At 36.9% G+C, this 24,614-nt stretch overlaps 2 protein-coding genes across 2 annotated transcripts in view; one reads left to right on the forward strand and one right to left on the reverse strand.

The window, feature by feature from the left end:
* THOC1 (THO complex subunit 1) overlaps positions 1-750 on the forward strand; it is a 54,796-nt gene extending 54,046 nt beyond the window's left edge. The window contains exon 21 of the mRNA XM_037031628.1: positions 357-750. Coding sequence (XP_036887523.1) covers positions 357-652 — 296 coding nt within the window. The 3' untranslated portion in view covers positions 653-750. The remainder of the gene's footprint in view (positions 1-356) is intronic.
* A 2,127-nt stretch (positions 751-2,877) lies between these two features.
* Positions 2,878-24,614, reverse strand: part of USP14 (ubiquitin specific peptidase 14) — a 58,308-nt gene continuing 36,571 nt past the window's right edge. Inside the window, exons 7-16 of the mRNA XM_037031636.1 lie at positions 23,439-23,569; positions 21,998-22,078; positions 21,554-21,639; positions 18,921-19,035; positions 15,581-15,646; positions 15,336-15,428; positions 13,772-13,900; positions 4,690-4,750; positions 4,223-4,330; positions 2,878-3,611 (exon numbers count right to left, since the gene is read on the reverse strand). Coding sequence (XP_036887531.1) covers positions 3,460-3,611; positions 4,223-4,330; positions 4,690-4,750; positions 13,772-13,900; positions 15,336-15,428; positions 15,581-15,646; positions 18,921-19,035; positions 21,554-21,639; positions 21,998-22,078; positions 23,439-23,569 — 1,022 coding nt within the window. The 3' untranslated portion in view covers positions 2,878-3,459. The remainder of the gene's footprint in view (positions 3,612-4,222; positions 4,331-4,689; positions 4,751-13,771; positions 13,901-15,335; positions 15,429-15,580; positions 15,647-18,920; positions 19,036-21,553; positions 21,640-21,997; positions 22,079-23,438; positions 23,570-24,614) is intronic.

Genomic DNA, 24,614 nt, shown 5'->3' on the forward strand with positions numbered 1-24,614 from the left:
AGTAACTTTATTACATTTTATACAATTAAATTGGAAGTGATGGGAAGATACTTTACATCTGAAGGTTAATTCTTGTGGGGAATAGAGGGGGACAGCTGGTTTCAGAGAGAACATTCATAATTATAATAAAGGCAACAGCTTCTATTAGCTTTGATTATTGATTTCCGAATGATCATGAATGTAAGAACAGTATACAATCCATAGAAAATATAAAAAGTTGTTTTACTTTTAAAATAAAGCATATTAAAAGGGATTAATATATCACTGGTGCCCTCTCTTCCCATTTCTGTTATATGCTTTGAATTGTACATATCCTTGAACTTTGTACATAATTTACATTTCCTGTGTTTTTTTAGGCCCTGATGTTCGGAGAGACAAACCTGTAACAGGAGAACAAATAGAGACATTTGCCAACAAATTGGGTGAACAATGGAAGATTCTGGCTCCCTACTTAGAAATGAAAGACTCGGAAATTAGACAGATTGAGTGTGACAGCGAAGACATGAAGATGAGAGCTAGGCAGTTACTAGTTGCCTGGCAAGATCAAGAGGGAGTACACGCAACGCCGGAGAACCTGATTAATGCACTGCATAAGTCTGGATTAAGTGACCTTGTAGAGAGTCTAACTAATGACAACGAGACAAATAGTTAGCTTATTTTTTTTATTAAAACTGTGATAAGATTTTGTTACCAAGCAGCATTTGATAAGAGGTCCACTGGTTTTGGTAAACAATAAACATTTTTATAACAGTTGTTGTACAGTTGGCTGGTGCTCCAAGAACAACAGAACACATTGGCTCTTGATAACTGACCTCAGGGTTTTGGGAGGAGGGTGGAGTAGACTGGGGAAATGGCAAAAATTAAATGACCTTGATCAAGGCCATGATATATTTTTGTTAAATAAATATATATTCATAATGAAGTCAGTAATTGATATTTAGGGTCATGATGGTTCCTAAAATACAATGTGAAAATTAGTTTCTGCATGCCATTAGTAGTTGTAAAATTTAACCTGCTATCCCGAAACTCCCAGAATAAGACTTTCTGAAACCATATGACTGCTCTAGTCTCACTCATGCTTTAAAGCAGAGGATCAGCAAGCAATGGTCCATTCACCACCTGGTTTTATAAGTGAAATTTTATCAGCACACAGCCATGCTGATTTTTTAGGTATTCTCTATGGCTTCTTTCCTGATAAAACAGCAAAGTAGTTGCAACAAAGATGTTACAGCCTGCAAAGCTTAAAACATTTACTATCTGGCCCGCTACAGAAAATGTTTGCTGACCCACAACTTTAAAAGAAATGGGGTGAAGTCTAAAACCTAGTTCTTTAGCCTTAGAAAAATTATTTAACCTCTCAAGTCATTAAAATTGGGATGCATACCTCAGGGATTATTGTGAAGTTTAAAAGAGATGGAAGTGAAAGCACCCTATAAACAGCAAAGTACAATGTAGTAATGGTTGGAGACAGAAGCATCTACTTTTCCTGTTCCCATATATGCATTACCCTTTGGGGATCTAAGATTAGGTTACCATTGTTTCTTAAGTGCATATTACACTATAATTGTTCTTGCTTGGGCTTAACTTCACTAGCAAGTCACCCAGTATGCAGCACAGCTCTCATACGAAAGGGCCTCAGTGCTAGTGGCACAGCGTAGGAGACATATGCAAGAGTCAAGGCATTTTCTTGCCTACTAAATCCTAAAATAGCCTCATTAGTTTAAAACAACACTTGTAGAAGTCCAATTTCTTATACTTAAAATATCTTTGGAATAATGCTTTTTTGGATCAAATAAAATGGAATCAATTTTTTAATAATGACAATGAATTACAATTTCACAATTCCATATAAGGCTTATATGCTGTTCTAAACCTACCTCTCACCTGATCTCTATTAGCTACAGCATCCTGCAAATCAGAAAACCTAAATTTTAATTGCTAAATTATGTCAAAATTTATTCAGGCCAAATAAGACAGTGAATTAAAAGACCTGCAATATTACAAGCATCACACTAATATATACGAGAAACATCACAATTCTTAGTCTCATTTCCCCCTTCTATTCTGCACCCTCCCCCAAAGCAAAGGAAGTAATGATTGCCAAAAATTAAAGATTAGCTGAAAAAGGTATTTACAAATAAGTCCTTTAAATGCTTATTTTTTACCCCTAGTGTTCTCAGATTGTATCACACTGGCCATTATTCTCTAGGAATCTACTAGTTATCAGTGCTGTGCTCTGCAGTGCATTAAACGAGCATAAGCAAAGATGAGATTTCATGATAATCCCCAAAACTTAAATCATAAATACCCAACTCAAAAATCAGAGACCAATGAGGTAATATTCTATCATTATCTAACAATCAAGGTTCCTAAAAAAAGATGAACTAATTAGAATATATTAAACCTACCATATTGAAATACCACATACTTTGATATTTCTACCTCCACTTGAAAAATTAGTGAAACACACATTAAGATTTTAGGAACTGACAGCAATATAAAAATAAACAACTGAGCCAAGGAACAGATCTTACTGATAACATCTCTGCATTCTGCATTCGAAGAATTTTACTGCTCTTAAACTTTGTATTTTTAAACAAAGAATGCTAGCAGGCAAAAGATCACATTTTTAAATGGATACTTTACAGCAGGAAAACTACCCAGAATTAACATCAGAACTTCAGCCAACTCAACAGACAAAAAGACTTGAGGTAAAAAACTGTTAATCCCTTTTTTTATTAAATATCCCCATTTTCTAAAAATAAGCAACCAGAGCCTGTCAACATTTTTTAAGGTTGATTACTACAAAACCATTGCAACATTGAACATACAAACCATAGTACATCAGAGACACAGTAATAAATGTATAATCAAATGTACTATTGATCACAATTTATTTTTAAAGTCATGAACAGCCAGCAACAATCAGGCTGGACAAATACTTGATTGGACCCATGTTTCCATGGGATATGGACAGCAGCACTGAGATACAATGAGAACGATACTTCTTTTCCATCTTCCTGGCAACATTTGTTAGATAAGGCAAAGGATGGACAGCTACTGAATTACCTGTGGTTGGAACCATGCAAGAACAACAAATAACAGAGTAATAGGTGTGCAATAAACATCTCACTGCTGAATCTTGAACTGAAAAAGGCAGGGAAAATTACCACAGAAGGTAATGGTTGAAAGGCATTTCAACTCAATTTTTAAAAATTAATGGAAGAAATAAACTTTTAAAAAATGTCTTCCTGCCACCTTTATTCAGGGCAGCACATTCCAAAGGCATTTTTTTCTGTAATTTTTTAGGTTGATACAGAGTGGTCTGCTTCTACCCTCTCTGTTTCATATGAGGGGAAATAAAACCACTTACATATCTTCCTCTAAAGTTCGGAATTATAAAAATGATCAACAAATAACATTTATTTCACACCTAAGCATAAATAGCTGAAATGAAGATTACTGTTCACTTTCCTCTTCCATTATTTCAACTCTACGAGGCCCATAGAGTAAAACATAAGCTATATGCCAGTCTCCACCACCAGAAAGCCGCAAAATATCTTCTGGTGTCACAATGCTGACCTTATCATCATCAAACTTAATCCATTCATCTAAAGAACAAGAGAAGAAAATGAAATTAAAATTATACACAATTTTTCCAGAGTTCCACTTCAACAAAGGTACTAAGTTTATGTACAGCAATATTTTGTCTACCACATCAGTAGCTCTCAAAGCATGAATGACCCAGGAGTACTCAGGCTCAAGACCATTTCAGAAGTTCTATGAAGGTTGTTTTCATAACACTACTAAAGTGTTAAATGCCTCTCCCCATCATTCTCTCAAGTATGCTTTGGAATTTTCCAGAAGCTACATAATGTGTGATAAAGAGACAGAATACAGAAACAATTAGGAGAGTCTTCCTGTCTCCTGTTAAGCCAGACAAGAAGATTTACAAAATGTAAATCAATATCATTTCTTGCTAATGTTTTTGTATTGGAAAATAGTTATTTTTATTTTTAAAATGTTATTTATATCATTTTGAAATGAATTTACTTCTCTGTTTTAATTTCTAAACAAAAGCTCTTCGGAAAGGTCTTCAATAATTAAGAATGTAAAGGAGTTCTGTGACCAGAAAGTAAGAAAACCACTCTGCTAAAGAATTTATATTAAACAAACAGCTGAAACAGTATGTAACAATTGAAAAAAATAATAGAATCTTTACCTTGTTTCCTTTTCACCCATGATACATAATGACCTGAAGAGCTGGACCTTCCCTGATGTGTTAGCACTGCTTGTAAATCATAGTATCCACAATTATTGGAGCCAATGTCTACAGAAAGAGAAAAATCCATTAATATTAGACAAATAAACAGACATGTGCTTTCTACAGCCAGATAACAAAAACAATTCTGAAGTTAAGCCTAGAGAAGCACATTGCTCTATTATTAGAATCCAGTAAGACACTACTGTCCAAAGTTAAGGCTTCATGAAAGATGTTTTAAGAAATATAGTATCACTCATAAAACTCTATGCTAATAAGATTGATTTTTTATTGTATGTTACATTGAGATAAATTACTTCAGGAAACCTTTTTAAAAGCATAAAATCTAAAAGACGTGGCAAGACAATAATTTTACCTTAAAACACACACACACACAATACCTTAACTGAAATGAAGAATTCACTTACCATCAGCAAAAGAGAAAGGTTCATACTTAACTTCTTTCTGGGGACTACTCTTTGAGTCACTCTGCAGGAGAAAAAAGTCATTTTAAATCTCATGATATAAAAAATAAAATCTGCATTCTTAGTGAGTACATGTCTCCCCAGTATGTGAAAGAAGAGTTCTATGAAAACCTTCATAAACCGAACTGGCATCAATAAACTGAAGAGGATCCCCTTGTTTTCAGAAGTTCACATCATGCCATTTCACTTTTACAAAAAGCAGAAGACCTACATTAGAATGCTACTGGATTTTCTCATAAAAGGAAAATTCCTCTAAAAATTTCTTTCAGTTAGCTAAAACAGGTAGGTTTTTCATAGAAGCAAAGTGGCATAAAGCAAACTTTCAGAAAGCAGTGGATACTGTGTTCGTTTTCACAAATACTGTCTACAATCCAAAGCATTAAAGCAAATATATATATATATATATATATTTGCTTTATATATATATATGGTCTGCCTTACAAATGACTAAAATGATGTAATTACAGTTAACAAAATTGGAGACCTGAAGATCCTGCACTTCAACAACATACAATCTTGTATGTACAGGAACAACAGGCCCTCTGGTTATGGGACCAAAGGTAACCCACGGATGCTCGAGCATACCAGTGAAGATGATGGTACAGATAAACAGGGCTCTAGAGTTGTAAGGGGAAACCCAATTCTATAATTTTATTTTACCAAAATATGGTATTATCAAACCACATAAATAAAAAAAAGTTTTAAGCTGCCTCAAAAAACAGACATTAAATTACGGCAACTAATTAATACTAAATCTACTAAGCCACAGCCACCTGCCACTTTAGCTCAAATAAACTGAAATATTCAATTCAGCAAATATTTACCTATATTAAAAGAGGCGTGATTTACTACATTACACAAGGATCTTTGGGGGAACTCCCTGCATCAACCCACTTCCATGTGCAATACAAAAAAATTTAAACAACTTGTCTAGGCATATGGGCACAAAGTTTTGAAAAACTATAAAGGTACCGAAGACAATACGAGCATTTTAAAGATAGCCAGACAAGAATTCAAAGGATCCTATAACCAAAAACACAATTAGGTCGACTATTCCTTTTTCTACCCAGATGACCCTTGAACAACACAGGTTTGAACTGAGTGAGTCTACTTATACACATTTTGTTTTCCAACTGACCCACAGTTCAAACTAGCATTGCTCACTGTCAGCTGATGGCTGGGAATCTGTGTGCAGAGGACCAACTTATGTTACACATGCATTTCTAACAATGTGGATGGTCAACACCTCTAGTCCCCACACTGTTCAAGGGTCAACTGTATATAATGTATAATGTAGTAACTACAGCAACCACAAAAAGAGCTATACAAAATAATACATTTATACATAAACCAAACTACAATTCTATAAAAATGTTCAAGCAACCTACAGGAAGGCAAAAATGAGGGAAAAAAAGATAATAAAATAGATTGAAACAGTAAGAGATCAAATAATTATACCAGGAGTAAATGATCTAAATATACCAATAAAATGAGTGGCAAAATACAGTCAATCCCTTGCTATATCGTGGTTCACTTATTGTGGCTTCACTCTACCACAGGAACCCTCAATACAGTGAAGCCGAAATAAGTGAACCACGATATAGCAAGAGACGACTATATACTTTACTGGTGAGTACCCATACCGAATTTATATGTTGTTAAAATTATTAGGTTTAAGAGTACAGAAAGTGTTTAAGAGTATATGAAGTGTTTNTATAAAAAAGTTCAAGCAACCTACAGGAAGGCAAAAATGAGGGAAAAAAAGATAATAAAATAGATTGAAACAGTAAGAGATCAAATAATTATACCAAGAGTAAATGATCTAAATATACCAATAAAATGAGTGGCAAAATACAGTCAATCCCTCGCTATATCGTGGTTCACTTATTGTGGCTTCACTCTACCACAGGAACCCTCAATACAGTGAAGCCGAAATAAGTGAACCACGATATAGCAAGAGACGACTATATACTTTACTGGTGAGTACCCATACCGAATTTATATGTTGTTAAAATTATTAGGTTTAAGAGTACAGAAAGTGTTTAAGAGTATATGAAGTGTTTACATACGTGTGGGAAAGGTTTATAGGAGTGTGGGAAGGGTTTATAACGCCCTAATATATACATATATATATATATATATATATATATATATATATATATGTATAATGCTGCTACCTCGCAGATTTTCACCTATTGCGAGGGTCTTGGGAACATAACTCCTGCGATAGATGAGGGATCACGTATACCAATAAACAGAGCGAATTAAAAAACATGATCCAAATATATACTATTTATAAGAAACTCTCTTCAAATATAACCAGAAAATTTAAAGTAAAATGATAGCAAAAGACATATCATGTAAACATTAAGAAAAAGAAAGCAGTAGTGACAATATTAATATCAGATAAAGTAGATTTCAGAGCAGAGGAAACTACCAGGGACGGAGGAATATTCCATTTTAATAAAAAGTATACTCCACCAAAAAAGACAACGGAATCCTAAATGTGTATGCACCAAATAACAGCTACAAAATAATCAAAGGAAAAGCTGATAGAACTGAAGAGAGAAACATACAAATCCACAATTTTACTTGAAGACTTTCACTATTCCTCTCTCAGTAACTGACAGAAATAGACAGAAAAACAGCAAGCTTACAGGAAAATGCACCACCACCATCAACCACCTTGATCCAGTCATTATCTACAGAATATGCAACACCAGAAAGAGGCATTCTTTTCACACACCCATGGAATATCACCAAGATGGATGACACTCTGAGGCATCTAATGGAAACCTCAACAAATTTTTACAAATTTAAGTAACATGAATATGTTCTCTCACTACCATGAATATGTGCTCTCACTACAGTGGAACCAAACTAGAAAACAGAAACATAACAGAAAAATTTCCTAATACTTGGAAACTAAAAAAGATACTTTAAAAAAATTCAAGATCAAAGGGAAATACAAGAATGAAATACAGGAGACAGACTTCTGGCCAAGATGGAGGCATAGGTGGAAACACTGTGCCTCCTCGCACAACCAAGTTTAAAGACAACAAAGTATTAGTGACAAAAGCGCAACCAAAACACAGAAAACTGAACTATACAGAAGTCCGACAGCAACAAACCATTCAGCCAGACCAGTAAGAGGGGCGGAACCAGCAACTAGTGGAGCATGGTCAGAGGAGGATTGCGTAGGGAAAATCGGCCAGACCAACCCAGGCGCTCCGGTGGCAGTTGGCAGATCCCAGGCGTGGGGTTGCTACGAGCAGACCCAGTGAGGGCACAAGGCAGCAGGCTGACCGCGGTCACACATTAACCCCCAGATAAACCAGGCAAAGGATCGAGCAGTGAGACGGACCGCGCAGGCCCCAGGGGTAGGAAGTAGCAGTGGGGACAACCATTGCCCCTCTTTGACCCAGCCCCCACATACAGCGCCACAACCCAGCAACTGAGTTGCCCCACCCTGGTGATCACCTAGGGCTCTGTCCCTCATACGTAACAGGCATGAACAAACCTAAACATTATGGCTCAAAAAGAACTCAAATCCCCAGAGCCATTAACTCTAAATGACCAAGAAATAGCCAACCTATCAGATGCATAGTTAAAAATACTGGTGATCAGGATGCTCACAGAATTGGTTGATTTTAGTCACAAATCAGAGGAACAAATGAAGGCTGAACTAATTGAAATGAAGAAAAATGCACAGGAAACTAATAGTGATGGAAAGGAAACTGGGACTCAAATTAAGGGACTGGACCAGAAGGAAGAACAAAACATCCAGCCAGAAAAGAATGAAGAAACAAGAATTCAAAAAAAATGACGAGAGCCTTAGGAACCTTCAGGACATCTTTAAATGTTCCAACATCCGAATTATAGGGGTACCAGAAGGAGAAGAGCAAGAGCGACATGTGGAAAACTTATTTGAACATATAATAAAGGAGAACTTCCCCAACCTGGCAAAGGAAATAGACTTCCAGGAAATCCAGGAAGCTCAGAGAGTCCCAAAGAAGTGGGACCCAAGAAGGAACACACCAAGGCACATCATAATTACATTAGCCAAGACTAAAATGAAGGAGAGAATCCTAGAAGCACCAAGAGATAAGGGGACAGTCACCTACAAAGGAGTTCCTATCAGACTGTCAGCGGATTTCTCAAAAGAAACCTTGCAGACAAAAAGGATCTGGAAAGAAGTATTCCAAGTCATGAAATCCAAAGACCTACATCCAAGATTGCTCTGTCCAGCAAAACTTTCATTTAGAATGGAAGGACAGATAAAGTGCTTCTCAGATAAGATCAAGTTCAAGGAGTTCATCATCACCAAGCCCTTATTATATGAAATGTTAAAGGGACTTATCTAAGAAAAAGAAGATGGAAAATATGAACAGCGAAAGGACAGCAAACTCACAGCTATTAACAACCACACCTAAAACAAAAGCAAACCAAGAGGACAGCTAGATCAGGAGTGGAACCATAGAAATGGAGAGCACATGGAGAGTTAGCAACAGGAAGTTGGAGGAGGAGAAGGGGGGAAAAGATACAGAAAATAAGTAGCATAGACGGTAGGTAAAAAATAGATAGGGGGAGGATAAGAATAGTATGGGAAATATAGAATCTAAAGAACTTGAGACATGTGGTCATAAACTAAAGGGGGGGAATGGTAGGGGAGGGCTGTGCAGGGTGGAGGGGAATGAAGGGGGGGAATAGGACAACTGTAATGGCATAACCAATAAAATATATTTTAAAAGAAATACAAGGGACAGAATGAAAATAAAAGTACAGTATCATGAAATTTGTAGGACACATTAAAAGCACAGCTGAGAGAAATTTATAGCTCTCAATGCATACATATGTTAGAAAAGAGAGAAAAGTTTGAAATAAAAACTAGGTTTCTTTACCTTAACCTACCCAAAGGAAGCAGAAGAAAGGAATAAGAGTAGAAATTAATAAAATTACACACAGAAAAAAATAATAGAGAAAAATCAATGAAACAAAGAGCCAATTCTCTGAAAGATCAATAGAATTGACAATCCTCTAGCAAAACAAAGAAAATAAAATGATGCTAATTACCAATATCAGGAATGGAACGAGAGAGAGAGCACTATGCAACCTGCAGACATCAAAATAATAATAAAATGAATTCTAGAGACGACCCCCATACATAAAATCGATAGGTTGGATTAAATATATAAAGTCCATAAAAACACAAACTATAAAAAAAATTATTTAAGCAGCCCATAACTATAAAGAAAGTTGAATCTGTACTTTAAAAACTCCTGGAAAAGAAACCTCTTGGCCCACACTGTTTCACTAATACAGTTCTACCAAACATTTGAAGAAAACACCAATTCTACCCAATCTCTTTCCAAAAAGGAAAACAAGAAACAGCTAATAAACAGTTCAGCAAAGTAGAAAATACAAGATCAACAATGAATAGCCCAAAAATGAAATTAAGAAAGCAATGCCATTGACAAAAACATCAAGAAAAAATATACTTAGGAATAAATTTAACCAAAGTATAAGACTTGTACACTAAAATCTACAAAACATTGTTGAAAAAATTAAAGACCTAAGTAAATAGACCTATCAAATTTGTATCATAGATTTCAAGACTTAATTTAATAATATTAAAATAGCAATACTCCCCTAACTCCTCACCCTGACTAGTGTAGCTCAATAGGCATCCTGCAAACTAAAAGATCACAGGTTATATTCCCAATCAGGTCACATGCCTGGGTTGCAGACCAGTTTCCGAGTAAGGAGGCATGTGAGAGCAAATGACCTATGTTTCTCTCCCTCTCTTCCTTCCTTGCCCACTCTCTAAAATATAAATGAAAAATCTTTTAAAAATAAATAAAACAAAACAGCACGATGATTCTCCAAAATAATCTAGATTCAAGGCAATCCCTATCAAAATTGCAATTGCTTTTTTTGGAAAAATAGACAATCTGATCCTAAAATAAATACAGACATACAAGGGCTTCAGAAAAGCCAAAACAATCTTGAAAAGAACAGTTAGAAGGCTCATACTTTGCTACAGTCCTTATTATAAAACTACAGTAATGAAGGCTGTGGTACTAGCAAAAGGACACAGAAACCAGTGGAATAAGACTAAGAGTCCTGAGACTTCCGCCAAGATGGAAACATAGGTGGAAACACTGTGCACCGTGCCTTATCCCACAACCAAGTTTGAATACAACAAAGGTTTAGTATACAAAGACATAGCCAAAGAACAGAAAATTGAACTATACAGAAGTCCGACAACAACAAATCATTCAACCGGGACCAGTAAGAGGGCAGAGCCAGCAGCGGAGCAGGGTCGGGCAGGAAAGATCCCCCTACCCAGGCACGCAGGCAGCCGGAGTAGCATCAAGGACCCAGTGAGGGTGCGGGGCAGACTGACCGCAGTCGCACATTGGAGCGCAGATAAACCAGCAGAGTGAGCAGCGAGACAAACTGCACAGGCCCCAAAGGGCGAACCCAGCGGCGGAGGGCTGAAAGCAGTGGCACACTCGCGTGCAGTGCGACGAAACCCATGGGCCCTGGCAACAGTGGGAGGTGGCGACGGGACCCCCATTGCTCCTCTTTGACCCCGCCCCCACATACAGCGTCACAACCCAGCAACTGAGTTGCCCTGCTCTGGTGAACACCTAGGGCTCCGCTCCTCATAGGTAATAGGCACGAACAGTCCAAAATATGGCTCAAGAAGAACTCAAAGCCCCAGAGCCCATAACTCTAAATGACCAAGAAATAGCCAACTTAACCAAAGTTCAAAACACAGTTCAAATGTGCAGAGTTCAAATGCACAGTTCAAAACACTGGTGATCAGGATGCTCACAGAACTGGTTGATTTTAGTCACAAATTAGAGGAACATATGAAGGCTAAACTGATTGAAATGAAGGGAAATGCACAGGAAACCAATAGTGACAGAAAGGAAACTGGGACCCAAATCAATGGAATGGACCAGAAGGAAGAACGAAACATCCAACCAGAAAAGAATGAAGAAACAGGAATTCAAAAAACTGAGGAGAGGCTTAGGAACCTCCAGGACATCTTTAAACGTTCCAACATCCGAATTATAGGGGTACCAGAAAGGGAAGAGGAACAGCCATGAGTGGAAAACTTATTTGAACAAATAATAAAGGAGAACTTCCCCAGTCTGGCAAAGGAAATAGACTTCCAGGAAATCCAGGAAGCTCAGAGAGTGCCAAAGAAGTTGGACCCAAGAAGGAACACACCAAGGCACATCATAATTACATTAGCCAAGACCAAAATGAAGGAGAGAATCCTAGAAGCAGCAAGGGATAAGGGGACAGTCACCTACAAAGGAGTACCCATCAGACTGTCAGCGGATTTCTCAAAAGAGACCTTACAGGCAAGAAGGGGCTGGAAAGAAGTATTCCAAGTCATGAAATCCAAAGACCTACAGCCAAGATTGCTTTATCCAGCAAAACTTTCATTTAGAATGGAAGGACAGATAAAGTGCTTCTCAGATAAGGTCAAGTTCAAGGAGTTCATCATCACCAAGCCCTTATTATATGAAATGCTAAAGGGACTTATATAAGAAAAAGAAGATGAAAAATATGAACAGTGAAAGGACAGCAAACACACAGTTATTAACAACCACACCTAAAACAAAAGCAAACCAAGAGGGCAGCTAGATCAGGAGTGGAACCATAGAAATGAAGAGCACATGGAGGATTAGCAACGGGGGAGTTGGAGGAGGAGAAGGGGGGAGAAGGTACAGAAAACAGCATAGACAGTACGTAGAAAATAGATAGGGGGGAGGGCAAGAATAGTATGGGAAATATAGAATCTAAACAACTTGAGACACGTGGTCATAAACTAAAGGGAGGAATGGTGGGGAAGGGGGTGTGCAGGGTGGAGGAGAATGAAGGCGGGTAACAGAACAACAACTGTAATGGTATAATCAATAAAATATATTTTAAAAAATAAAATTTAAAAAAAAAGAATTACCCTGAGTGAGAAAGGTCAATCCCTAAGATTACATAATGGATGATTCCATTTATATAACTTTCTTGAAACAACAGAATTACAGAAATGGAGAATAGGTTAATGGTTGCTGGGAACTAAGGAGAGGGCAGGGCAAAAGGAATGTGGATTTGGCTACAAGAGGGCAGCACAATCTGTGAGGTGATAGAAATGGACCATATCTGGACTGCATCAATGTTAATATCCTGGTTATGATAATGTATTGTAATTTTGCAAGATGTTACCACAGGGAAACTGGATTAAAGGTACTCAGGATCTTTCTGTGTTATTTCTTGTAACGGCACATGATTTACTTCTTGTAATTATGATTCTACAATTATCTCAGAATAAAGTTTAAATTTAAAAAAATTGCTTTACACACACACACAAATGGTAATCCACAGAAGAATTTAAAGTTTGACATATTATATTATCACAAGTGAAAATCTTTGTTACCAGGACATATTTTTCATTTGAAAAAAAAATCAACATATAATAGTTTAGTTGTACTTCATCTGAACCCAAAATACAATCTGTTAAATACAAAGTTGACATGGCTGAAAGTGTAGGAGTTACAGGCATACCAGCAGCACTTACTTAAAAATACAACTTAGCAGTTGCAGTGGACATAAACGAATCAGTATTCTGTACCACCACTTCCATGTAAAAATGGAAATAACTTCATACCTTCCAGGGAAAATAATAAAATACACTGATACTACTAGGTGGGATTTTATGTGAGGTGCTTTGAGGACATAAATAGAAAAGGAATCTAAGGGGCAAATTATAAGAAAAATGAATATATTAAACTTACTCTACTATAAAGGGCCCTCACCATAACTAGAGTTCTTTTTCTTATGCTAAAATATACCTAAAACTTTAAAGGCTTGCATCAATATGTTGAATTTGTATATGCACTAAATAAAATATAGGTCATCCATTTTTTAAAGTAAATTAACAGTGCAAAGTAAGCACTGAAGATTAAAGATTAAAATGTTAGGATTAAAAAAATAGCAATTAAAAACCTACTGTCTTTGTCTGCTGATTCACTTTTTTATCTTCCAGATCCTTGAATTTTGATCGAAAAGAGATCATTTTCTCTTGAAGTTCTGGTGTACACAGTTCATACACATCCAACATAAGAGGAAATTTAACATCCTATATACAAGTTAGAGGAAAAATAATGTGTAAACAGACTTATAAAGGTAGTTACTTAAAATATCACACATTTTAAATTAATTTTTTAAAAGATTTTATTTATTTAGAGAGAGGGGAAGGGAGGGAGAAAGATGTAAAAGAGATATATCAATCAGCTGCCTCTTGCACACCCCCTCCCAGGCATGCGCCCTGACTGGGAATGTAACCGGCAACCTTTCTTTCACTTTGCAGGCGGGCACTCAAACCTCTGAGCCAGACCAGCCAGGGCTCTATCACACTTTCAAAAATAATGTTTTCATAATTCACCTAAAGTTGAAAATGAAATCTGTAAATCACTTAGAAATCTATGCAGTTCAAAATATCACAGTGCTCATTTTCAATCGGGTTCTAACTTTAAGGTAAAAAAAAATTTTAACTTTTTTCCATTAAATATTTTAACCTGTGAAATTGACCACAGAGCAGTTACCAAAGTCTATATGAAAAGACACAATTTAGAAATATTAGACCAGCTGCTGTGAAAACAATGGAGACCTAAAACCAGCAATGATATCAATTTACAAATGGGGTCATTTTTTACTGTAACTTGAAATACAACTTTACATAGAAACAATAGTGATATAATTCAATAACTAATATTAATGTATGAAGTTAACACTAGTAGACACTTCAACTACAGTTAAACTTCAAATATAAGATGAAGTATATCTGAAAACAAACTATGAATTTCAGCTCAATAGGCTAGAACTATATATACCTCTCCCGAGGATCAGGGGCACTGGATATGAAGCAAAGCTACAGTTCAATAAAACAGCTACATTGTAAAACTGGCTCCTACAACAACAGACCACAACTTAAGTACTCTTTGGGTACCAATAATTTAACACTCCTTTCACCAGGAAGAAAAACTGCCTAGAACAGAGAGTGCAGTGTATCATTCTGGAGTTGAGCTAATCTAGGGCAATGTTTCTGGGGACTAGAGGGCATTCATGAGAATTATCTGGAAATCTTTTCAAAAATGTAACCTCAGGCCCAACTTAAATCAGAATCTGGAGAAGTCAAGCATGTACATAAATCTAAAATAAAAAGGACAATAGATAATTCCAATACCCATCTTGGTTAACAACCACTAATGTTAATAACTTTCCTATTTACAATATTTCAAAGAAAATTTAGCTATCTCTAAAAGAAAAAAAAAACCTACTGTAAGGGATTGTCTTCAAAGAGTTATTTTTTATTACATTAAGAACTTCGTACTGCCTTTGCTGGGTAACTCAGTTGGTTAGAGCTAGTCCCTATACAACAAGGTTGCTGGTTCGATCCCTGGTCAGGGCCCACGCAAGAATTAACCAATGAAGGTGTATATAAGTGGAACAACAAATCAATGTTTCACTCTCTCTAAAAATCATAAATAAAAAATGAAAAGTTCATTACTAACCTTAAGAACTTTAGCATTCACAGATTCTTTCTCTTTATAAAAAAATCGAACCATCTGAATAGTCAAGTAAGCAGGCAGTCGGCTTATCTTGGACTAAGAAGAGACAATACAAAGAAATCATATTATTTGAAAGCATGCAAGTTTTTCATTCCTTGATTTGGTTAAAACAAAGACTGGGCAACATTAATTAAATAAAATACTTTTAACAAAATGGAATTCAATTTCAAAAACAATGCACAACTTACTGATTTGATATACAAAGCATTTCTTTGCAATGTTGGAGACTGCTTGGTGATTTCTTCCTGAAGTCGCTAAAGGACAACATAACAGAAGACCAAACATTAGTCTCTAAAATTTTTTTCCAAAATACAAAATCACACCTTCAATTTTTTAAAAAATTAGCACTATTTAACAAACAATGTACAAGGTCTGTCCGGAAGAAGTCCAGCCACTGTTAATACAACAGTTTGCAATGACACCAATGTAACCTGACAGACAAGGAGAGTGGACTGGAATGCACATGCGTAAGCAATGATGACTTCACTGTACTAGTCAGTGGGGTGGTGGACACCACTGAGTGACTATGTGTACTGTGTGGCTGGTGCATTACTCAAAATGACTGAGTAGAGAAAGGAATCTGCATCAAATTTTGCATTTAGCTTCAACATTCCTCCACAGAAACTATTTACATGATTCAGAAGGCTTTCCAGGACAATGCAATGAGTGTAGCACAAATAAAAATGTGGCACAAATGCTTCAAAGATGGTCGAGATTCTTTTGAAAGTGATCCAGGTTCTGAAGGCCTACAATAAGCAGAACACCTGGGGATGCTGAACCTTTTAGGGCTGGAATTAACAAAAATCAGCAACAGACAGTTCCAAGAACTAGAAGTGGATCTGGGAATTCCAAAAACTACTATATCCAAGATTTTGACGCAGAATCTGGCATGAAATGTGCTGTAGCAAAATTCATTCCATGGCTTCTACTACCAGAGCAGAAAGGAACACTGTGCTGCAGTTGCTAATGACTTGATTCAAACCACCTACCGACAAACCAGATTTCCTCAAGGAGGTCATGACCAGAGATGAACAGTGTGAGTCTATAGCTATGATCCAGAAACCAGGGCCTAGTCATTCCAATGGAAGTCTCCTGGTTCTCCACGGCCAAGGAAGGCCCAGCAAAGTCACAGCAAGACCTAGACCATGTTAATTGTGTTTTTTGATTGGGAAGGTGTTGTGCATCACGGGTATGCCTCTCCAGACCAAACTTAATAAGAAGTGCTACCTCAATGTTCTCTGTAGGTTGAAAGCTGCATATGACGAAAATGGCTGCAGCTATGGGCAACTGGTGATTGGCAGCTTCATCACAACACACCCACTCATGCATCACATCTCGTGCAGACTGGTTTGGAGAAGTATCAAATCACCCAGTTGACTGAGCCCCTCTACAGACCAGATTTGGTGCCCCACAAATTCTGGCTTTTCCGAAAATTAAAATCACCTTTGTAGGGAAAAAATTTCAGACCACTGATGAGACTCAGGAAAATACAACTGAGAAGCTGGGTACAATTCCAATAACGGATTTTGCAGAGTGTTTTGAATACTGAAAGTGATGCTGGGAGAACTGTATGAAGTTCCAAGGTGCCTACTTTAAAGGGGACTGAGGCGTCACTGTCTTATATACAGTGTTTCTTGTATCTTACATCTTCTTTAATAAATGTCTCTATTTTTCATAGTACATGGCTAGATACTTTCTGGGCAGACCTCATACATCAATGGATTTATATACCACTAAGAAATAATCTCTATGAAGACAATGTGGGAACACTTTTATTTTTAGATACGGTTCAGTTTTTTTTAAATATTCTATTCTCAGAGAGGGGGAAGGGAAGGAGAAAGATGGACAGAAACACTGATGTGAGACACATCAGTTGCCTCTCGTATGCACCCTGACCTGGGGCCAAACCTGCAACCTAGAAAAATGCCTTGAGCGGGAATCAAACTGGCGAACTTTTGCTCTGTGGAACAAAGCCCAACCAACTCAGCCACACAGGTCAGGGCTATGATTCAGTTCTTAAAGGGCAACAGATAGCATTAAAACATTCACTCTGGCGTGAACTTGCTGGAATATAAGCATAAATAATGTTTAATATTTTAAAATTATGACCCAAATGTGACTCAAATTCTGAGCGTCTATACTGCTTATTATATAACATTAGATAGCCTTTTATGGTATTCCCTAATCATGGTTTATTAGAATATTTATATTACAGAAAAATTAAGAGAATGCAGGAAATCCTAGTTCTTTACGCCTGATATATAAAAGCCTTGCAGAACCAGTCAGTTATTATTAAATTTGAGAAAAGTCATAACAAAAAAACCCTCTGTTAATCTAGTTTTGACCATTATACATATCTTCATAATTACATCTGCCTTTCCACTCCTCAGACAACAAATTATTTTGTATATCAATCTAATTCCTGCCCCAGTTCACTGCCTATCCTTCAAAAGGATGTGCATATTCCCCAAATCACATCAAATTAACAAGCTGGCAAGCAAACCCACTGTATTTTATCCATCTGCTCACTACAGTGCCTTCTTTCATATGTCACTGGGCAAAGAGTACTAACTGAATAATGAAAGAAGCAAGTGCTAGATCTGGCTCTGCCATAAACCAAAGTCAGTCACTAAGTTCTAGAGCCTCAGCTGCAACACTAGCGCAATGACAGGAGGGATGACTAGATGGCCTGATCTGCACAGCACAATCCCAGTTTACACTTCAGAATTATTAACATATCCCCATTATCATACCCTCAGAGTCACCCTGAAAGCCTCTGGCCTCATTTTTATCAACCAATCAATACACAACCTTGTTTTATGAGTGTTTCTCTATAATGACACCTTACTTCACATACACTGTTAATTGTTAACAAGGTTAACACACAGCTACACTAAAACACCCCTGAATGAAGCTTATCTAAGAAACTTCATTTTCTCCTTAAGGTATGTCACAGCTCTCTTGCACTTAAAACATCAGATAGCACTTCAGCACTACACCTGAAGGCCATTTTAAACAGCAAAATCAACAAGTACAAAAACGTGAGACTGTCAAATGACTATGAGAAGGACACTTGTTTATAGTATGAGAGCTGAAACAAGAAAGAGCGCCACCTAACTGGACCAGGACCTCAGGTGAAATAATGTGTGCCAGCTGACTCAAAATTTTTGCCACACTAGCCCTGGCCAGGTGGCTCAGCTATTCAAGTATTGTCCCACATACCAGAAGGCTGCGGGCTCAACTCCCAGTCAGGGCGCAAACCAGGTTCACATTCAATCGTAGGAGGCAAGCATCCGTGTTTCTCTCACATCAATGTTTCTTTCTTTCTCTCCTCCCATCCCACTTTCCTTCTTTCTAAATCTCAAAACACATATCCTCAGGTAAGGATAAAAATAAAATAAATTTTTGCCACACTAATAAGCATGTCTTCAAATGGCCATGATGGGTTACAAATAAAATTTTAGCAAGCAGGTGAATTTGCAAATACGGAGTCCACAAATAAAGAGGATTGACTCTAATTGTTCTTACCAATTTAAGTCCTGTAAAAAGATACTTGACTTCTTGATTGATAAAACAGCTAAGCTGAAGCTGACTTTCCTTTCCTTTGGTGACTTCCTCTTCTTCAGATTCTGTACATTTCATGCTTTGCGAAATAAGATAAGGAACAGGCTAACAGACATTAAATTTATCATATAATCTTGAACAAACTATCCTAATGCTATTAAAATTAACAGTATCATTCCTCAGTATTTAAAACATTTTGGTCTTCCATAGAGATTTATTTCAACATATTTAAAAACGCTCATTCACTTACCAACAACGAATAATGAATGTATGAAAAGCCTAAACATTAAACAAATTTGTATTTTCTAAAAATGTTATTAAAAACCCAAAGATACATAAAGAGAAATCTTTTGTAAGTCTCTATCCATCACCTAGAAAATAATACTTTCCTAAATTCAAGTTTTATAAATTGTTTCCATCTCGTTTATTTATCTGATGTACTCCACTTCATACAATCAAAAATTAATTCCTTATGAGGGAAATTAATGAAGTGGACTCCACAAAAGATGTTCTTAGGGGACATCTGGCCAAGATGGAGGTGTAGATACATACATTTTGCTTCCTTGCACAACGAAAAGAAGAACAACAACAAATTTAAAGACAAAAAATAACTAGAACTGCCAGAAAACTGAACTGTATGGGAAGTCCAACAACCAAGGACTTAAAAATGATACATTTATTCAGACTAGGAGGAGGGGCGGAGTCAGGCAGCTGAGGCGGATAAGACTCCCAGCAAGGCAGTGGCTGGCAGGTGGGGCAGCCCCACATTTGTGTGTGGGTAACCAGATAACTGGGACAAACAACTAGAGAGTGAGACAGACCACAAGACCCAGGGTTCCACATAACTCAGTGTTCCAGCAGGGAAAAATAAAGCCTCAAAACCTTTGGCTGTAAAAACCTGTGAGAGTTTCAGTGGCAGGAGAAACTCCCAGCCTTAAAAGAGTTCATTGAAGAGACCCACAAGGTTCTAGAAGGTACACAAACCCACCCACCCGGGAATCAGCCGTTGAAGGGCCCAATTTGCTTGTGGGTAGCCAGGGAAGTAGCCAAGAGCTGAGCAAGTGGCACTGTTACCTTAGTTCCCTCCCCAAATACAGCACCACAACACAGCAAAGTGGGTTTCCCCATCCTGGTGAGTATCTAAGGCTCCACCCCTTACTTCATAACAGGAGGACGAGACAAAAAATACAGCCCAAATGAAAGAACAGACCAAAGCTCCAAAAATAGAACTAAGAGATAAAGAGATAGCCAACCTATCAGATGCAGAGTTCAAAACACTGGTTATCAGGATGCTCACAGAAATGGTTGAGTATGGTCACAACATAGAGGAAGAAGTGAAGGCTACCCAAAGTGAAATAAAGGAAACTATACAGGGAATAAACAGTGAAGGGAAGAAAACCAGGACCCAAATCAATTATTTGGAGGAGAAGGAAGAAATAAACATCCAACCAAAACAGAATGAAGAAACAAGAATTCAAAAAAATGAGGATAGGCTTAGGAACCTGGGACGACTTTAAACATTCCCACATCTAAATCATGAAGGAAAACTTTCCCAATCTAGGCAAGGAAATAGACTTCCAGGAAGTTCGGAAGCTCAGGAAGCTCAGAGTCCCAAAGAGGAACACACCAATGCACATCGTAATTACACTACCCAAGATTAAAGATAAGGAGAGAATCTTAAAAGCAGCAAGAAAAAAGGAGACAGTCACCTACAAAGGAGTGCCCATAAGACTGTCAGCTGATTTCTCAAAAGAAACCTTGCAGGTAAGAAGGGGCTAGAAAGAAGTATTCAAAGTCATAAAAGTCAAGGACCTACATCCAAGATTGCTCTATCCAGCAAAGCTATCATTTAGAATGGAAGGGCAAATAAAGTGCTTCCCAGATAAGGTAAAATCAAAGGAGTTCATCATCACCAAGTCCTTATTATATGAAATGTTAAAGCAACTTATCTAAGAAAAGAAGACAATCAAAACTATGAACAGTAAAAATGACAACAAACTCGCAACTATCAACAACTGAACCTAAAAAAAAAAACTAGGCAAACAACTAGAACAGGAACAGAATCACAGAAATGGGGATCACATGGAGATTATCAATGGGGAGGGGGAGGGAGAATGGGAGAAAAGGTATACGGAATAAGAAGAACAGATGGTAGGTACAAAATAGACAGGGGAAGGTTAAGAACAGCACAGGAAATGGAGAAGCCAAAGAACTTATATGTATCACCTATGGACATGAACCAAGCAGGGCAATGAGGGTGGGAGGTGGGATACAGGGCAAAGAAGAATAAAGGGGGAAAAATCGGACAACTGTAATAGCATAATCAATAAAATATATTTTTTAAAAAAGATGTTCTTAGGAAACAATATTGAATATCCTTAAAGTATAGAGTTATCTAAACTTCAAGATAACTCCAATGGGTATATTTTTCCAAATGTCTAATTCCCATGATATTGCTTAGACACACAAATCTCTGAAGAATTTTTCTTACCATCCCACCCACCATTCCCATCAGTTAACATTATTTATACCAATTTACTTCATTCACTTCTAGTAAGTTATGAGTAGTTCATACATATCTTGGCTCATAAGGATACGTAGTTTCAAATTCAACTCCAAAGAATTGATCAATTAAACTTTTCTTTTTAGAAGGTGTCAATGCTGATGCAGATGAAGAATCTGTCTGCAAATATTAAAATAAAAATGCCTATTTTACATTATGTAATTATATTTCCTCCCACACAATCCAGTTTAGTGAAACATATTTAAACTTTTTAAAATGTAATCCCTTTCTGTAAAATCCTTCTGCTGTTCAAAAAACATTATGAAAAAACTACAGATGCTCAATAATATCAATTAAGTTTAATAAAAATACATTAACTCAAGTGTCAAATGCAAGCTTTCAAATTCCAACTACAGACTGAACATCTGAAGTATGCAAGTACATGCCTATCTATTAAGATGAATTTATTTCAAGCCATTGGGGTGGGGATGAATCAAAATACAAAGAAAATCAATAATTACAAATATATTTCAATTACCTCTTTAACAGAATCATCCTCTATGGCTTCCAATTTCTGTTGCAATACTCGCATCATTTGTATCCAACATTCATTAGCATCCTGTAATTTTAAAAATGACACAGTAAATAATCCTGGCTATGACAGTGTTTGATCTACAGAATCCTTCCAAAAATATTTAGTGTCCTCAGGGAAGGAGAAGAAAGCTAATTTTTTCTTCAAAAATTTTAAGCCAATGTTGATCTTTTTTGACCTTCAAACAACAAAGAAATTCCAAACTAGTTATTTTCATTCATTCAAGAGATGTTTTTATGGTAGAACTGTATACTTAAAATCTATATAATTTTATTAACCAATGTCACCCCAATAAATTTAATTAAAATTAAGCAAGATGTTTACTGAACTCCTGATTATGCTGAATACTGTTCTGGACACTAGGAACACACAGCAGTAAACAAAATAGAAAGGTTCTAATGGGAAACCTAGATAAACAAAATATAACATAAATTCAGGTACAGAGAAGGGTAGTAAAGGGGGAAAGAAGGCAATAAGGGAGCAGAGTGACTGGGAGAAGGAAAAGTGTGCTACATCAATAGGATAATCAAGGAGAACCTGTCTCATGCATTCGAGCCATGAGACCTGACAGTAAGGAGGAAAATGAAAGTCATATACTAAGAGCCAAAGGAACAAAAGCAAAGACCCTGGCTGCCCTCCTTGGGACACTTCACTTGTCTTCTTTTCTAGTGAATTTTCTTCCTCCTAAACTCTAAGGGTCCCCATGAGACTTGCAACCAGGGGAGCAGTGGGCAGTGGCAGCTCATCCTGGGCTAACACCCTGAACCTGTCTCCAAGGCTCTTTTTTCACTGACCTGCCAGTGGGCTGACAGCAGCCTCACCATGGCTCACCTCTTTCCTGTCTCTAGACAAAGCACCCCCGCCTAGGTAGGCTCTCCTACTGCTGCTTCTATCCTGAACCCTTCCTTGTTTCACTGTCCCCAGCTATAATAAATGTAATCTCAAATTTACAAAAAAAAAAAAAGCAAAGGTCCTGCAGAAAGAGGATTTTTGGAGGGTTTAAAAAATAGCAAGGAAGCCAGTATCTGGAGAGAAGTGAGCAAGGAGGACAGTGGCAGAGGCAACTATCCAAAAAAGTAGCCAGAATGCTAATTATTTAGGATTATTTAGGATTTAAATTATTTAGGGATAGAAGATCACCAGGAAGTATTGAACAGGGACCAATGTCATCTTATTTACATTTTAAAAGGAGTTTGGGAGCTATACAGAGAAACAATGCAAAGAAACACAAGTGAACAAGATGATCACCCCAGGCAATATATAACAGTGGTTTGAACTAGAGAGGACTGATATTTCTATTTCCAAATTAACTCCAGTAAGTATGGTAAGTGTAGAAAACCTAAGTTTTACATTTACAAAATGAAACCAAGAGCCTTGCCATGATTACCTGTTGAAGATACTGTCCTTGTTCGCCCTTCTCTGCAAACTGTGGAAAAGCCATGTGCAAAAACTGCAGTAGAATAATAGGTGGAATACTAGAAGAAGTTTTATCCATGGAATCAAACAAATCTCTAAGGGCTTAAAAACAAAGCAAACAGTACCTTAGTAAAACACTGGCATATTTAACGCATGCTACTGTAAATTAAATCTCAATTACTATTCAAAAGCTGCTTAATAATTGTTTTTGTATACATCTATTCCTTTTGTAATTGTTAGATTCCTAATAAGAAAAACATGTGCTGTCCAACTGCAGGAACTCCCCAGACTTCACAATGCAATCACTAGCTGTACACAGTTCTGCGTCCGGACCCTCTCTCTGCCAGATGTCATCATCTGAAACAACTTTACAGTGGGCGATTTTGGCTCAATTGTAAAAATGTAAATAGTCTGTCCTCAGGCAAGAATGAAAAATAAGTAAATAAATAAATAATGTCTGTACTTTAGAGTACTATATCAGTGTTAAATCCCCAGATTTTAAAAATCTATGGTTATGAATGTCCTAATCCTTAGGAAATACATACGGAAGTATTCGGAAATAAAAAACATGATGTGTGCAACTTACTCTCAAATGGTTCAGAAAAAAGAATATGCATTACAGAGAAGGATGAACCAGACATGACAAAAAAATTTGTAACTGGTGAATTCTTGGAACTTTTCCGTGAATTTAAATTTAGCCCCAAATAAAAAAGTTTAGCCCTGGCTCAGTTGTTTAGAGCATCCTCCCAATACGCCAAGGTTGCAGGTTCAATCTCTAGTCAGGGCACATACAAGAGGCAACAAATGAATGCATACATCAGTGGAACAACCTATGCTTTCTCCCTCTCCCTTCCTAAAAATCAATTTAAAAAAATAAAGTTTAAAAAGTCAAGAAGCAAAAAATAACCATCCCATCAATACTACTAGCCTTCTATAAGACACTGGAAAAGTTGTAGAAAATTCTGAATTACTCTTAGATACATAAGCAATCAAATGAACTAGATATAAATGATATTTGCTCATTAAAAACTTCATTTTAAAAAAAGCCCCTTTTAGGAAAAAAGGTTAGAGGAAATCTCTAACTCCAAATGACACAAAGAAACTCACTGCTTATAGTATTAAAAATTAACAGTTGACCACAGTAACA

Source organism: Sturnira hondurensis, unplaced genomic scaffold, assembly GCF_014824575.4.
Source record: "Sturnira hondurensis isolate 20B ecotype Veracruz unplaced genomic scaffold, ASM1482457v3 Scaffold0001872, whole genome shotgun sequence".
Taxonomy (NCBI): domain Eukaryota; kingdom Metazoa; phylum Chordata; class Mammalia; order Chiroptera; family Phyllostomidae; genus Sturnira; species Sturnira hondurensis.